The sequence below is a fragment of the Dipodomys spectabilis genome, unplaced genomic scaffold, assembly GCF_019054845.1.
Source record: "Dipodomys spectabilis isolate Male_0828 unplaced genomic scaffold, ASM1905484v1 ptg000092l, whole genome shotgun sequence".
Taxonomy (NCBI): Eukaryota; Metazoa; Chordata; class Mammalia; order Rodentia; family Heteromyidae; genus Dipodomys; species Dipodomys spectabilis.
Window position 1 is genome coordinate 5,263,816 of NW_024870769.1, and position 14,630 is coordinate 5,278,445.

Sequence of the window (14,630 nt, forward strand, 5' to 3'; positions counted from 1 at the left end):
TAAAGCAGATCTGCAGAAATCTGATGCAGAGCAAGCTGCTGTAAGAACAAATTAAACTTGGCCACTAAAAAAAAAGGAACAAATTTTCATCATGTAAAGTACATTTTGTACCTTAACTCTAGGAATCACCTTAAATTACAATGTCTTCAGTCATCAGCAATTAATGATACTATCTATACCTGTACAAATTGTACAATTATACACACAAGCACACACAAGCACAGATATGCAAATGTATACATGTATACACATATATGATATATATCCACATATATACAAGCACATGTATAATTTACATATTTTCAAATTGGCTCCATTTGGAGCCTAAGAAACCAGTACTAATTCTCTAATACAAGTCAAGGAGGTAAGAGCTCTAGATTTCCTTGAAGCTAAAGAATTACAAGGAGGCTTGTCAACACAAGGTGGCGCCCTTGATCTACTAATCCAGCAGAGGCCAATTCATGAGCTGTCAAAAGTCAAGGTCACAAATTGTCTTTTTTTCCCCCCCAAGGTCAAGGTTTAAGGCCTTTCCTAGTCCTGTCATTTCAACAAATATCAAAACCTGCCCTTTCAAACACATGACTACCCAACAGCAGATTTTAAAATACAACAGCCTAGGCACTGCTCATACTAAACAACTGGTTTTCATTTTCCACAGGGAAGCCTGGGAATTTATCCTATCTCTTCCTCCTTTTCTGTTCCTTGCAAAATACCTGACACTTTCATTTCCTTGAAGCATTCTTATTTTTTAAATAATTTTGCTTCTGAGGGATTTTCTCTGTTCTTAAAAAGTTCAAATTTTTCTTAAAAAAGCAAATAATAATAATAGAAAAGAATGGTCCTTGGTTTGTATAAGGCAAACCTGCTCCTTTTCTTTTTGTATGGCGCACATTTAATATCAGAAAGTAAGAAGTATTTCTTTTGGATTTTTAATGGCAGTAACTATTTTATTAACAGAATTAATACCACTATATCACTATCTACAGGTCGAATATTTTCATGTTTAGTGGAAATATTTTTAAAAAGCAAGTGCACAAATACATTTCACAGTGTGCTGAATGTCTTTATTTACAAAATAGCATTTTATGGTGAATATGAACAAAACGAATGTGCGAGTTGCAATAACTGCTTGATTTAAAATGTGCTGTGAAGATGAATCCCTAAACTTTCTAATGCGGTCTCATAACACAATAAACAAGGCAAAGTAGTAATCCCCTAAAAGATCAAAATATAGAATGTGGACATTAAATATTTCAGAGAAATTGATTTACACTTTGAGTTCTCTCTCTCTCTCTCTCTCTCTCTCTCTCTCTTTTAAAGGAAAACAAATTCTCCAGCAAAGAGTCTCGCAAATACTGGGAAATGTCTATTTAAATTTTTAAAAATGAACTGCATTTTCCAACCAAAGCCCAACATGTTAAACGGAAAGATTTCACATTAAAGTGAATCCTGAACATTATTTGGTGATTTAAAATGTTTTTAATGATATCCAATCCCTTGGAAGATCTCTGATCTTGGGGTACTCCAAATGCCACAAATACACTTCTTAAAGTAATTGGAAATTACTGTCGGAAATTCATTAGTAATATAGGGTTCTCTTGTAGCATTAATGGTTTAGCCTGCCGTATTTGCTATCAACTGATCCTCAGAAGATCTCTCTCTTCTTTCTCCCTTCATAATAAGTAGTTCGAGATCATTATTTCATTACCTTCTCTTCCCCGCTCTAAATCTATACATGAAACTTTTTTTTTTTCAGAACACACAATGTTAGGAATTTCACTAAGATTTACCTGAGCAGGCATTTAACATGCAAAGGGGACTCCGACCTAAGAAGGACAAGCAGATGTTTAAAACAGCCTCTTGCTTTTGGAACCAACTTCCAGATTATTTACCATCTAACACAGTATCCTAAAATATAACAGTCACATAAATACTTACAAGATTTTAGTAAATTCGTAAGGAATCTGAAATTTCGTATCTGGGGGTTGATGTTTTGACTCTAGAGTTTGTCATTTAATGATCTGGTAGGGTAGGCAGAAGAATTGGTAGTCTTTATCATTTCTTAAAGTATTTTAAAAGTTGTAGGTTCCATTAAAGAGAAAGAAATTCCTCCTTAGGAGAGCAAAAAACCCAGTGTCTCTCTTTCCAACTCTTCAATTATTATTAAGCATCGTTATCATGTGAGCAAAGCAACGAGTTCTGAAGCATTTCTTCAAGTTGCCCTCCGCTCCAGTTTTTAAATCCATTAACTGGTGGTCTTCAGTTTGTTGATAACTTTTTTCTCTTTGACCCTCCTGTTCTGGAACCAGATTGTGACCTGCCGCTCTGAGAGGTTTGTCGTGGCTGATATCCTCCTCCGTTTGTCCTTGGTAATGAATTTGTTCGTGGCGTATTCCCGTTCAAGTTCTTTTAATTGCACCTTGGTGTAGGGCACCCGTTTCTTTCTTCCTCTCCTATAGGAGCTGGCATCCGAGGGGTGAGAAACCACGTCTGGAAGATAAGGGAGAAGGCAAGTTACACAGGGAGCAGACTGGAGATAGGACACAGGCGACAACTCAACCTGAGCCACCCGCCTTGCAGCGCCTGGCTGTTCTTTGCCACGAGTTGTACAGTCCGGCTTTCTGCCAAAGTCTGGTGGGTCCCTGTGGAAGATGGCTAGTTTTACACTGAAATGAAGTTGCCCACACTTCAAGGTACCGTCCCAATCGGTTATCCCGCATGTAAAGCGCGCCTGAGTTCCCTGCATCGCCTAGGCTCGAGGCCCAACACTTCGTGCCTGGCGCCTCTGGGCAGCCCCAACACTCGCTTCTTCTACCATGATTTCCTTTTTCTTTTCTTTTTTTAAGGGATCGAACTGGGGCAATCTGGCAAAACCAAATATCAGGTCAATTTTCAGCTTTAAGTCATTGTCAAGGGCTGGGGAGGGCGGGGCGCAGAGGGAGAAGGAAGCTAGCTGTGGTCCCCACATGCTCCCTCCCAGCCACCCCTCACCCAGGAAGGGCCAGGGGCCAGCTCAACTGAGGGCACTGTGGACAGCGCCAGCCAGGCGGGGTCAGGCTCCCAGGGGTGCAATGCCGCTAGGGCAAGCCAGGCCAGGAAAAAAGAGCAGGAAGGGGCACCCGAGTGACCTCGAGTGTGAGCGGAGGAGAAGCTGGAGCAGAGTGTGAAGACCGGGTCTGGAAAGGGGGCGCCATTTACCGGGCAGAGTGGACTTCCAGAGGTGGGGAGGCTGCGCCTGCTCTTTGGGGCAGTACATTTGGCCGTTCCAGCCGTTGGGCAGCGCCCAGGGTTGGTAGCTTTCCATGGGAAGACCCAGGGGTTCGTGGCGCGACTCGCCGGGGCCCCCGAGCCCCGGCACCACCGGCATATCCAGGTAGCCAGGCACTGGCTGGTGGTGGTGGTAAGGCCCGGTTGCGTAGCCCTGGTGGTAGAAGGCGAACTCCTTAGCGCGGGAGCTGAACTCCTCGGCCGCGGGGCCGGCCGTGTCCATGTACTTGTCCGCGAAGGCGGCGGCCGCGGCGGCCGAGGCGGGCTGTGCGCACGACTTGATGGCGTTGGGGTGCGGGCCCATGCGGGCGCACGGATAATAGCCGCTGCCGAAATAGCCATAGGGCAGCGCCGCCGGCCCCGACGAACTCTGCGCCGCGGCCGAGCAGGGGCTGCACTGCTTGGCGGCCTCGGCGCCCGCGGGACCCGCCGGGCCCGGCCCTCCCGAGGACGACGCGGCGGCGGCGGCGGCGGCAGCGGCGGCGGCAGCGGCAGCGGCGGCGGCGGCCGACGGGGGCGCCTCCCCCGGCGCGCTACTGTAGGCGGCCGCGGCGCTCGGCGCCAGGGGTGCCGGGTGCGCCATCAGGTTGCGGCATTGGTTGGCTGCGGCCGCCGCGGCCGCCGCTGCGGCGGCTGCCACCGAAAAGTTGCCCCCCGCGGCCGCAGCGGCTGGGTGGGGGAAGCCCCCGCCCCCGGCCCCAGCCGCCGCCGCGGCCGCGGCCGCCGCTGCTGCCGCCGCCGCCCCTTCCATGTTCTTGTTGAGCTCGTCGGCCACCAGGCCGCCGCCGTTGTCGTAGAGAAACATGACGGTGGGCTCGATCCAACGGGGGTGGAGGAGCACGGAGGCTGTCATAGCCCGAGCCGCATGGAGAAGACCCCAGTGGCGCTGTTTTAAAAAGCCCCCAAGAAGTGAAGAGCGCGCGGCGCGGGGCCGGGGCCCGAGCGAGGGGGGCGGATCGCGCCCCGCGGGGTCGCGCCAGGCGGCCGCCCATTGGCCCGCCCCCCCTGCTCCGCCCACGGCGTATGCAAAGCGGGCGGCTCCAACCCCGCTCGGCTCGGTGCACCCGCGGTCCCCGCCGCCGCCCGCGCGGTCCCCAGCGCCAGCGCCAGCGCCAGCGCCCGCCGCGCGGCCAGGCACAGTTCACCCAGGGGAGAGGCGAGGAGGGAGGTGGGTGGGGGCAGAGGATGGGGTGGGTGGGGCAGGGAGGACGGGGTAGCCCACTTGCAGCTCGGTGTCTTCTCGTATCCCCGTGGAGATTCGAGGCGGGGAGGGGCCGTGGGTGCGCGGTTGGGGTACGACCTGAGAGCAGACAGGTAAATCCTGCAGTGGTCAGGGATGAGACATTGGTGAGGACCGGGCCAGCCCTAAGTCAGGCTGAGTGTTTCCCTGGGCCTCTGGGGCTGCTTTCTTTCCAGGTGACTGCTGGGCTTTTCGCAGCGCGACCCTTAGGACGGACATCACCGCTTTCAGCTTCTTCCACCGCATCGCTCGCTGCTTGGCTTTCTTTGCAGGGGATCAAGGACGACAGAACATTGTCTTCTTGTTGGCTCTCGTGGAACATCCCAGGACATACCATTGGAAAGTTTGGACTGCATCTAGGAGCTGTTTCCTTCCCCTGTCCAGTGTTAGTGAGCAGTTTCATACACTCGAATTTAGGCCCCTAGACTAAGAACAACACAACCAACACAAACACACACACCCAACACACACACCCAACACACATACACTTGAGTGTACACTGACCCACATATTCACATTTACACACTTACGTATGTAGCTCCTTCCTCGGTTTAACCTAATAGCAGTCCTTCTCATCCTTCAGAGACTTTGAAGAGAGAAAACACCATTCACTCACGCTCTTGTCTCATCAGTCGGGTTGGCTTTTCCTGACTGTGCTTAAGAGAAACAGGCCCCAGCTGGACTGCTGGCGGGGACTCCAGCCCGGGTCCTGGGACCTCACACAAGCTGATCCATAGAAACTGGGTGGACCCGATTCCCCAGGCAATCCTCAAACCCACAATTGCATTCCATTTTTTTGGGGGGGGGGTAGGGATTTTGAAAGTCACTTTATGCCTTTGCCCCAAGTAGGAGCTCCAGCTAGCAGAGGGCAACTGATGACCAAGAACCAGCCAGGAAAGTCTTTGCTCAGTGCCTGGGAAATGAAACCCTTCCAGGGAGTAGTGGGGTGGGGTGTTGGTACTGGAAAAGCCAAGCAGTGACTCCTCTTGCAGCCTGCAGCCACAATGTTTTCAACAGGCATTCTGGTGGTCCTGTTGCTTTGAAGCCAGCCACATATTTCTACTTCTGATTGTGCAACTGGGGACCCAGAACGAGAACAAGTGTTCAAAGCGAAAGTGGGTGCATTCAGGACATGTCAGCTGGAGGGGAGTATTGGACTCACTTGCTTCCAAAGCATACTGGTGAGCAGCCAGACTTGGATCTGCCCTCTGGTTCCAGCTGGTGCACTGTCCTGAGTGCAGGACACTGCACATACCACCCTGTGAGTCTGCTCTCTAAGCCCTCTGGACTTTCTGCAGTCCTACCAGTGAGACTGGACTCAGACTTTTATCTGCCTAGATTCCAGGTTTGCTCTGACTAATGTAAGTGTCGCCCAATAAAACCTTCCTGGACCCCCTCAGTCCTCCCCCACACCTAGTGCGCCCTTTCCCTCTTGACTTTTTAGCAGTTCTGGGTAAATATTGATTTGCCCCCAGTTTACCTTCTCCCTCACTGGCCATTTGGAGACTACGGAACCAGCCTCAAAGACTTAATTTTTGTGTTGCTTTCCGGCCCTTTCGTCCCCCACCCCTTCCTCCCTCCAAGTGGCATTGTAAAACTCTCAGTAACAAAGAGACAAAGTAGGGTTCGGAGCTCTGGTTCCTGGGGACTTCAGGGCAGTTTTACATACGGGTCAGACGCGGCTGGAGGCCAAGGTCAAGTTGAAAGTTGCAGTCTAAGTCAGCGTGAGAAAACTGCCATGCAAACCTGGAGACCAAGGCAGCTTCCAGAGGCCCACTGCTCACCTCCCCTCACTCTCAATTCTCTTTTCCTTTGAAATTCCAATCTCTGGCTGTTTTGCTACAAAGTCCCCCCCCCCCTTTCTTCTTCTATCTTTGTAGAGTTTTTGGGGCGGTGTTTACGGACTCTTCTTCTCTGCCTCCGCCCTGCACTTGGCCCCGGCTTTGAGCCTCTTCTGTTTTCCAGCCAGACCCGGAAAAACGAAAACAAGACTTGGGAAGCCCCCACCAGCCGGCGCCTGTGCCAGCTCACCTCTGGCTGTGGCTGGCTGCGGCTGCACATCCCGGCCAAGGCCAGCTCCACATTCTTCCCTCCCCCTCCCACTTCACTGGAGCCGGGAGCACTTCGCCCAGAGGAAGGGCCTCATACTGCCAAAGTCGACTGGGTCCCTCTACTCCAAAAATGGTGAGGCAAGATTTCAATCTTGTTCACCGAGGAGCCACAAAGCAGGTTTGTCTGGGAGGAGGGATGGCAAGGGATGGGGGAAATTGTGGGGGAATGCTTTGGGTTGCATCTTGAACTCATTCTGAGTTGCTTCCTTACACGTGGCGCCCCCTCCAAGGAAGGACTTGGGGCCTGAATTAGGGAGATTTATATCTCTTTGTCATTTTTTTTTAAAAAGTCTTCTTAGAGGGAGGCAGCCTGCTTGTTTTATTCTTGTCTTGGACCTTGATATATATGGTGTGATTTTCCTATAAGGCGTATCATCTTGGCACTGTTTACAAAATGTCTATATGTAGATATTGAATTATAGTCACAAATAAATGGGAATGATTATCCAATGAACTCTGTGAGTAATTTTGGGTCTGAGTTTCTGGAATTTCTTCTCACTTTGAAGAAAAAGCAATCCCCCATCTCATTCTTTCACTGAGACAGATGAGAGAGTCATTAGTGGTTTCCAATATGACTTCTCCAAGCAGCAACCAAATTGACTTGCTGTGCATAAAGTAGGTGGTAGCGGTGGTGAGGAGCAATTGAAGGCTGAGAGTAAGCAGGACCCTCTCAACATTCTTCCTATTTTCCCAAAGGCGAGGCTAAAATTTGCCTGCTTGCTTAGCTAGTGGGACCTAGCCTTCTGAGTGTCTCCTGCATTTTTTGCCCTGCTGGCTAGGCATTCTTATAGGATTTCAGAGAAACAATCAATTCGATAGTTTTTTTTTTCCCCGCTTGGAATTCCTCTGGGTTAAGATGGGGAAACCAGGAAACCCAGTAGAGTCTTCAGGCAGCAGTGGCCACTTGGGCAAGAGAGCCATGAAGAAAGCTGGGGGTGGAGGGTAGAGATGGGAGAGGCTGCTTCTCAGCCTCTGCCTGGTGTATCCAGATTTCTTTAGTGAAGCCGGGGACATGATAGCATGGGAAAACCTGGGAGTAGTGGCTGCAGCTCGGTCTTTGTTCAAAGATTTTTCAGAGCCTTTCTCCAGCTCCAAAACACCTTGTCTTTTTACCTCTTCACATAGGCCAGGGTGTCCTGCAGGGTTTTGGCTTTCCCCTTCACTGAAGAAAGAAATCTTGGCTGAGTTTTTCTGTGTGAAGAACTTGATGCCAGCTTGGGCCATCGAACCCTTGGCTCCCAGGGTTGGAAGACAAAAGGACAAAGAGAAACCAAGTATTAATCGAGTTTGATTTTCATTAGCAATGAAATTTACCTACTCTCACCAGTGCTATTCCCTGGTGCTATCTCTCTGCATCCATTCAGTATTAGGATAAACATTCTTTGCTTGGTTTTAAAGACACTTTGTATTTCAGGATTTTCATGTGTTTCTAATGTATCCAAGCAGCTTTATGAGCTGCATTTGCAGAATGTCTTAACCCTCTCCCTTCCACCCTAGGCAGATGAGATAGTGGTAAGGAAGAAAGATCCAGAAAGAAAGCAAAAATGGCTTGAAAGCTAAGGCTAGCTAGGAAGGAGAGAGAAGGGGAAAGAATCTCAAATAGGGAAGTATCTCTGAATCTTCTTTGGAAAAGACCATTTGGGCAATATGGCACGTTGTAGGACTGCTCTGTTTGTGGTAGGCATTTTGAGGGTCTCATTCCTTATCCCAACCAGGGTTAAAAAAAATATCTTGTTTTGTTAAAGAGAAAGAATAGGTCCTGAAACTTGGACAAAAGCTGTACAGTGGGCAGGAAAATGGCTAACCCTGAGTCTCTCACACACACATTTTCATTCTTGATTTTTTTTGGAAGGTATTTAAAGCAATAAATAAGGCACCGAAAGGCTCAAGGTGGTGGGGCTAGTCTAGAAATTCGCTTTGTCCTGTTGTGGTCAAAAGCTAACACGGTAGTGCAGAGTCCAGAAACACACACACACACACACACACACACACACACACACACATCCCACCTTGCCTCTAAGATGCTCTCAAGTGTGAATTTTGAGGACAAGTCATTGGAGAAGCGGTTCTCTGGAAGTTTCCAGCTTTCCATCCTGACACAAAGCCACTGGCCACAGAATGCTTTAGGAATGAGGGCAGATACCAAGAGAAATTCTCCCTCTCAGGGCTGCCCAGCCTGTTTTCCTATAGTCCCTGAGACCAAAGAAGGGCGTCCCCGTTTTAGATCTCAGAGCCCGGGCTCTTGTGAGAAGCACCTTTCTTCACAGCAGTGGCCAGCAGCATGGCACCAGGGCTCCTCCAGGAGGTCCTACATTTGAGTGAGTGAAGAGCCTCAGCCTCTTATACCTGGCTCCGAGAGGCCCCAGTGCTTTGGAAGCCTGAGGTTTCCGTGGTAGAAAGAGTGCCCTGCCCTGCCAGTGACTGCGCTATCTTTTCACCGCACCTTGAGAGGTAGCCTTACTCTAAACGTCCTGAATGTGTCTTAGAAGCAGAAGGCAGGAGTTTCTGGAAATAGATCAACCAGAAAGAGGAAGCGCTTTCCCGCACGACGAGCTGCGGGCCAGGGTGCTGGCCCGCTAGACTGCGGGGGGGTGTGGGGGGGACCACGCCGCCTAGGGAGTGAGCTCGCTGTCACTGTCCGGGGGCTCTGGGAGGCTTAGGGACGGCGGGGAACCCCGATGTCGGGGACATTCAGAGGACTAGAAGTCTTTGTACCCGACGCAGTCAGCCCTTCCACTGCCCGAGAGGAGCTGTACAGCCAGCGCCCACCCCCACCCTAGCTTGATGCTCCTACCCGCAACAAAACAGGAAACCGGCGCTGGGGCTGTGGATTCTTTATGTCAACAAATACACGGAAGACATTGGAACATTTGAAGGAAGTAGGGAGTTTATATGTAAGCCTGGCCGGGTTTCTTGCCGAGAAACATTCGCAGGCAGCCAGGCGGCCTGGGCCGGTGGGAAGTTCCATCTTCTTCAAGAACCCTAACCCCCATGCCTCTGATCAGGCTTGTGAATTCTTCATGCACCGGCATAGCCAGGAGAAGGGGAACTCAAGACCCCACCAGGTACACACCGAGGTGTAGTCAGGTTTTGATCAGCCTGATTCATATTGGTGATTGATCATACATGTGCCTTAATATGGAGGCACAGATTCACACATCAAACACCCACACGCAGGGAACCTTCATTTCTCAAGTCAAGTTGGTGAGATACAGCCATCATACCAAGTCATAAGAAAAAAAAATTTCACCTTGTCAGACCAGCTTGGTGACATACTTCCAACTGGCTGGCACATCTTCCTGCTAATATGGATTTTCCCGGAGTCACGACCTCTTTGTCTCCCCCCCAGCTCTGTAAATACACCTGTCCTTTAGTGGAAGGTGAACCTCCAATTAATATTTGACTGCCGTTTACCTGATTTGGATACTCTTTCCAGAATCTCTGTGTCTGGCTCTGGAGACCGGCCCTAACTTCTGAGGACCCTCACTGAGGGCTGGAGAGCTCAAAGCTCTTCAAGGGGCAGCCGCTATCCCTTTGTTTTCCTCACTTGGCCCAATTTTCTGGGAAATGAAACAGCTCAATTAAAAAATTGATATTAGTTTTTATGGGTATTAACACTTTGGTGAAGGGAGCAGAACATGGAAGTTCCATGAATCAGCTCAAGTTTGGAGTAGGGGAGGGAGCTCACCGGGAAGAAAGCACTGAGGATGGCCCGCTGATTTCCAAAGAAATGTAAATGAACAAGATCTTTTTCTGATCATGGAAACCTAAAATTAAATGGGTAATTCCATATTCTGGAGGATTTTTTAAAAAAATAAAAAAGCCTCCTGATAGGGGTAATTTTTCAAACATTGTCTAACACAAAAATATTTTCAGTACACCCAAATAGCTCAGTTGGGAAAACGCTAGACTGAAAATGATGTTTATTATGAAAATCTCCAAATATATACAAAAATCCAACCCCAATGTCCCCAGCTTCTACCTACAACCCCGGTTATCGTTTATCATCGACATTTCTTCATTCCCTTCCATTCCTTTTAAAATATTTTTGCAAATTAAGAATCAGACATCGAATCATTCCACGCTATAAACATAGGACTTTGAAAATATATTCCACGACTGAGAAACGGGACTTGAACTTGAGTTATCCCAATTACAATCTAGGAAGTGCTTGAGGTTCCAACCCAAGAGAAATTTGGACAAAAAGGTATTTGGGGTGTGATTTTTATCTTACCTAAATTCATGTCTCTTCTTTATAAAAATTATAGATGTGAACACAATTTATGTTACCCTTTTCGATGAGTGAGCCATCCTTTAATTGAATATTTCTGTTTCTGAATATTGCTATTCCAGGATTTTTAAGGGGGAGATGAAAACCATGTACTAGTGCTTTTTGTGCCCCCAAATTAATGTTCATTTGCTAGACAAATGGCTATTTCCCATTTTAACACATCTCTTTCTCTGGAGAATGCCCGAAGAGATTTCTAATGATTAAACTAGGAGGAGAAAGTATATCTCATCACAGTGACCACAGGTTTCAACAAAAAGTTCTGTACATTTCTTTTTCTTTTTGTTAAAAGATACCTTTTGCAATAAGTTTTTTTTTAAACAAAAGCCTAGTGGTTTATTTTGTTTTGTTTTAATTCAGTGGTCTAATTGACAATGGGCATGATTCTCTCCCCAATAAACTCCAAAGGTGGTTGAACTAAAACCTTTGGAAATTTTAGAAATCTGAAAAGCAAAACAAAACAACAACAACAACAGAAAACCCGAGTAGTAAATTTTTGGATTTGACATGTTCTCTACCAGCCAGCTGCTTGTATAACCCCGACCCCAGTCCTCCTTTCCGCAGTAGTGTTGGGTTGTTTATGATTCCTTAACTACCTCTTTTTTTTTTTTTTTTTGAGTTGTTAAATATTTGGGACCATTTCACACCAAGCACATATAACTGTTCATAGCCATAGAAAAGACCTGTTTGACTAAACTCATAGGGGATGTGTAAATTAAGTGAGGAAATATTTATGTGCACATATTTTATATCAATTTCTACCAATTCCAACTGTAGATGGCAGAAAGCTTTGGAAATGCTGCCTTTGAGTGCCTTTACTATATCCCCTTCATATTAGAAAGATCGATCCCTACATACATACACCTGGGTACAGAATCTGGGGAGGGAACAGGGTGTCCCTGTTTTCCTGATCCTAGGATGAAGTAAGGGTGGGTTAAGGTCAATGGAAAGACTGCAGTATCGAAAATATTCGGAGGAAGAGGGAGAAGGACACTAAAGCTAAGAGATCAAGAGAAATGGAGAGAAGAGAGAAAGAAGAGCATGAAATGAAACCATAATTCCCAACAAAAATTGAAGCCATAGTAGCCCAATAGAGAACTGTGGCTTTAAAGTTTTGTAGATGCACAATCTCTGGCAAAGCCTGCGCTTTTGAAAAGCCTGACTGTTGCCTCCTGCCTGCCTGCTACCGAGTCCCGACTTCAAGCCTTCTTGTGATTTTTCTAACTACACGAAAAATAATTTCAGAATCTAATCAGGGTTGCAAGTTAAATGCAAGATTGAGCTGTCCTTAGAGAGCCCAATCATGTGAATTCCGGCTGGTAGGGGCTTTGGAGATCTGACAGCCCAACTGAGGGCAACTCGAGCCTGCTAGCAATTACTTGCGCTCAGCCACTTTAAAAAAGGCCATACTTCTTTACATTTTTAGGATCTAATGTGAGGTTATGTCAGGTCATGGGACCCACGGCTGGTGCAAAGTAATTTGATGTCACTAAGAGCAAGCAGACTTGTTTCTATTCCTTGGAACAGAAGGAATAGAAAACCATGCAGCCTGTGCTAGGAGCAGAATGGAATAGGGTTGGCTAAGTAGGTATGAGATCCAACCAGGAGTCCATTGTGGCCTTACCAGGGGCTATGAAGTGTTCAAAGGTCCTATTTTGGATGGGGAGCAGTTGGGAGAGTGACAGGATCAGTCTACTCCAAGCAGTTTATCAGTCTATCTGAGCTCAATAGGGTACCTAGATGGTACCAGGCTCTTCCTAGGTTTATTTGTGATATAGATCTCAGGTTTTCTTTCCCTGATAGTAAAAGAGGGTTCACTCAGATGGCATCTTTACTCCCATCCCCCACCCAGTAGGGATCAACAGTCTGTAGCCGATTTAATAAAACCTGCAGAGGATAATCTTCATACAGCCAATAGATAATGAGGTGGGGACAGAAGAAGCCATAGACTTTGTGCCCTTTGGAAGATGCACTTGCCAGTGAGTGACAGGAGCTGGCTGATGTCTGTGGAAAAGTTGAAGGCATTTTGCCTAGAATGGTCTCATCTTCCGTCTCCAAATATTGTCAGATTTTTTTTTTGAGTGGGAGTAGGTGAGCTGGGAAAACACAAAAATAAAGAATATGATTTTCTGAACCTTCCTGTGAGATCAGGAAGAGGGTGACTGGGCATGGAAAAGCCAACTTAATTTTTAAAAAATGAGAAGAGAAGGCCATTTTTCAAGTCTCTGGCTACTGCCTGGCACTGGCAGGGAGTAGGAGAGGAGGAGGAGGCCTTTCTACGAGGGTAATTCACTGAAGCCATTATTGTTCACACCCTGCACCTCTAACCGCAGAAGGCCTGAAAAATCTACTGGTGGGAAGCTGCTTTAGGACTTATTTGTGTCTTCACGATGTCCTGGGATTCATACATCAAAATCAAGCTGGCAGTACTGTCTCACAGCATTCTGTTTCACTCAGAAAAAGGATGTCTTGATGCTTTTTTGTCTACCTGACAATTAATTCTAGGTGGATAAAGCGCCACAACAAATGGAGCAAGACTTGGGTGAGGAGAGGCAGCCAGGGTAGGGTGGTCTGAGTGCTCCAGAGCTGATTGTGGAGAGGATGTGGGGTGCCGCTTGCCACACTTCGGGAAGTTGGGATTCATTCTGCTAACTTGCCAGGTGGAGGACACACCAAAGTTGCTTGATGTCCTTCCTGCCTCCTTCTCCAGTGGCTTCCGCAGCGACCTGTTGGTTCCCAGAGCCTCATAAGGACGCTCCAGGGCTCCACCCGCCTGGGGATCAGGAGCCTTGGGCAGGATGGGACCAGAATCTAGGGATTCAGTGTCGCATTGGGGTCCAGTCGGCTTCTCCATCCCTAGCCTGGGGAGAAAAAAATTCAGAAACGACCCAGATCTTTTCTCTCAACGTAGAAATACTCTTCGGTCCTGAGTGGGAGTACAGTCGTGTTCCTGGGATATTTAAGACAGTGGAATAGGCACTCGATTGGCAAAGGGTCGGACAGACCGGGTGAGCGGGACTTCTGGTGGGGCCCCCCACCCCTGCCCAGTCCAGACGCCTTGCGGTGGGCAGAGCAAAGGATGCTCGAAGGCCGCCGTTGCAGTTGCGATCTCTTCCCACTAGATGTCTTCCCAGTTAATCGGAATTGCAGGGCGCCGTCAGTCTAGTGTCCGAGACTCGGTTTCCCTCGCAGCGTAGTCAAAGTCTGGCATTTCACCGTGAAAGCAAATCTTTTCCTTTATTTCTCATGTGCCCCCCCCCCTTTGCTCCGTGCACCAAATCCTGGCTCTGGACATCAACCAGAATGAAATGCTGGCTCCCTGCGGGCCGCGTCGGACCTGCTCATGCTATTGGAATCTTTTTATGACCTTTGATGTGTTTAAATAACATGGCAAGGCTGAGCACACACCTCGGATTAAACTTTAATCGGCTGCAGTCAAGGTCGCCCAGGTGGTAAATGCGTTTCCTCCGACTTCTTCTGGCGGGCACTGCGGGGTCCAAGGTCTGGGGGCGCGAAGCTCTAGGCTTCTACCATGCCTTCCCGCCTCTGCCTAGACCTGGGTGGGGGCCAAAACCCAGGCTACCCCACGGTGCTCCAAAGAGAACTGAGGAAATGGGATCGGAGGTGGACACCCAGGGTGGGCTAATGACCGGAGTAGTTTTTATAGCTAGTAAGACAGAATAGTTAAAAATTCCAAGAGGCACTTCCAATTTCCCCTCACTCC

The 14,630-nt window shown here is 48.2% G+C and overlaps 1 protein-coding gene across 1 annotated transcript; it reads right to left on the reverse strand.

Annotated features, from left to right (window-relative positions):
- Nucleotides 1-2,199: 2,199 nt before the first annotated feature.
- Nucleotides 2,200-4,226, reverse strand: Hoxa13 (homeobox A13). The gene is made up of 2 exons (XM_042685080.1): nucleotides 3,199-4,226; nucleotides 2,200-2,490 (listed from the first exon to the last, which is right to left on the reverse strand). Exons 1-2 carry the CDS (start codon nucleotides 4,118-4,120, stop codon nucleotides 2,246-2,248), a joined length of 1,167 nt encoding a protein of 388 aa, XP_042541014.1. The 5' UTR covers nucleotides 4,121-4,226; the 3' UTR covers nucleotides 2,200-2,245.
- Between the last annotated feature and the right edge of the window lie 10,404 nt (nucleotides 4,227-14,630).

Bases quoted from the DNA above. Each gene is read 5' to 3' on its own strand.
- Hoxa13 (XM_042685080.1), bottom strand. From the start codon at position 4,120: ATGACAGCCTCCGTGCTCCTCCACCCCCGTTGGATCGAGCCCACCGTC. The intron at 2,491-3,198 runs GTAAATGGCGCC...CTTATCTTCCAG, and splicing joins CTGGAAGTCCACTCTGCCCG to ACGTGGTTTCTCACCCCTCG.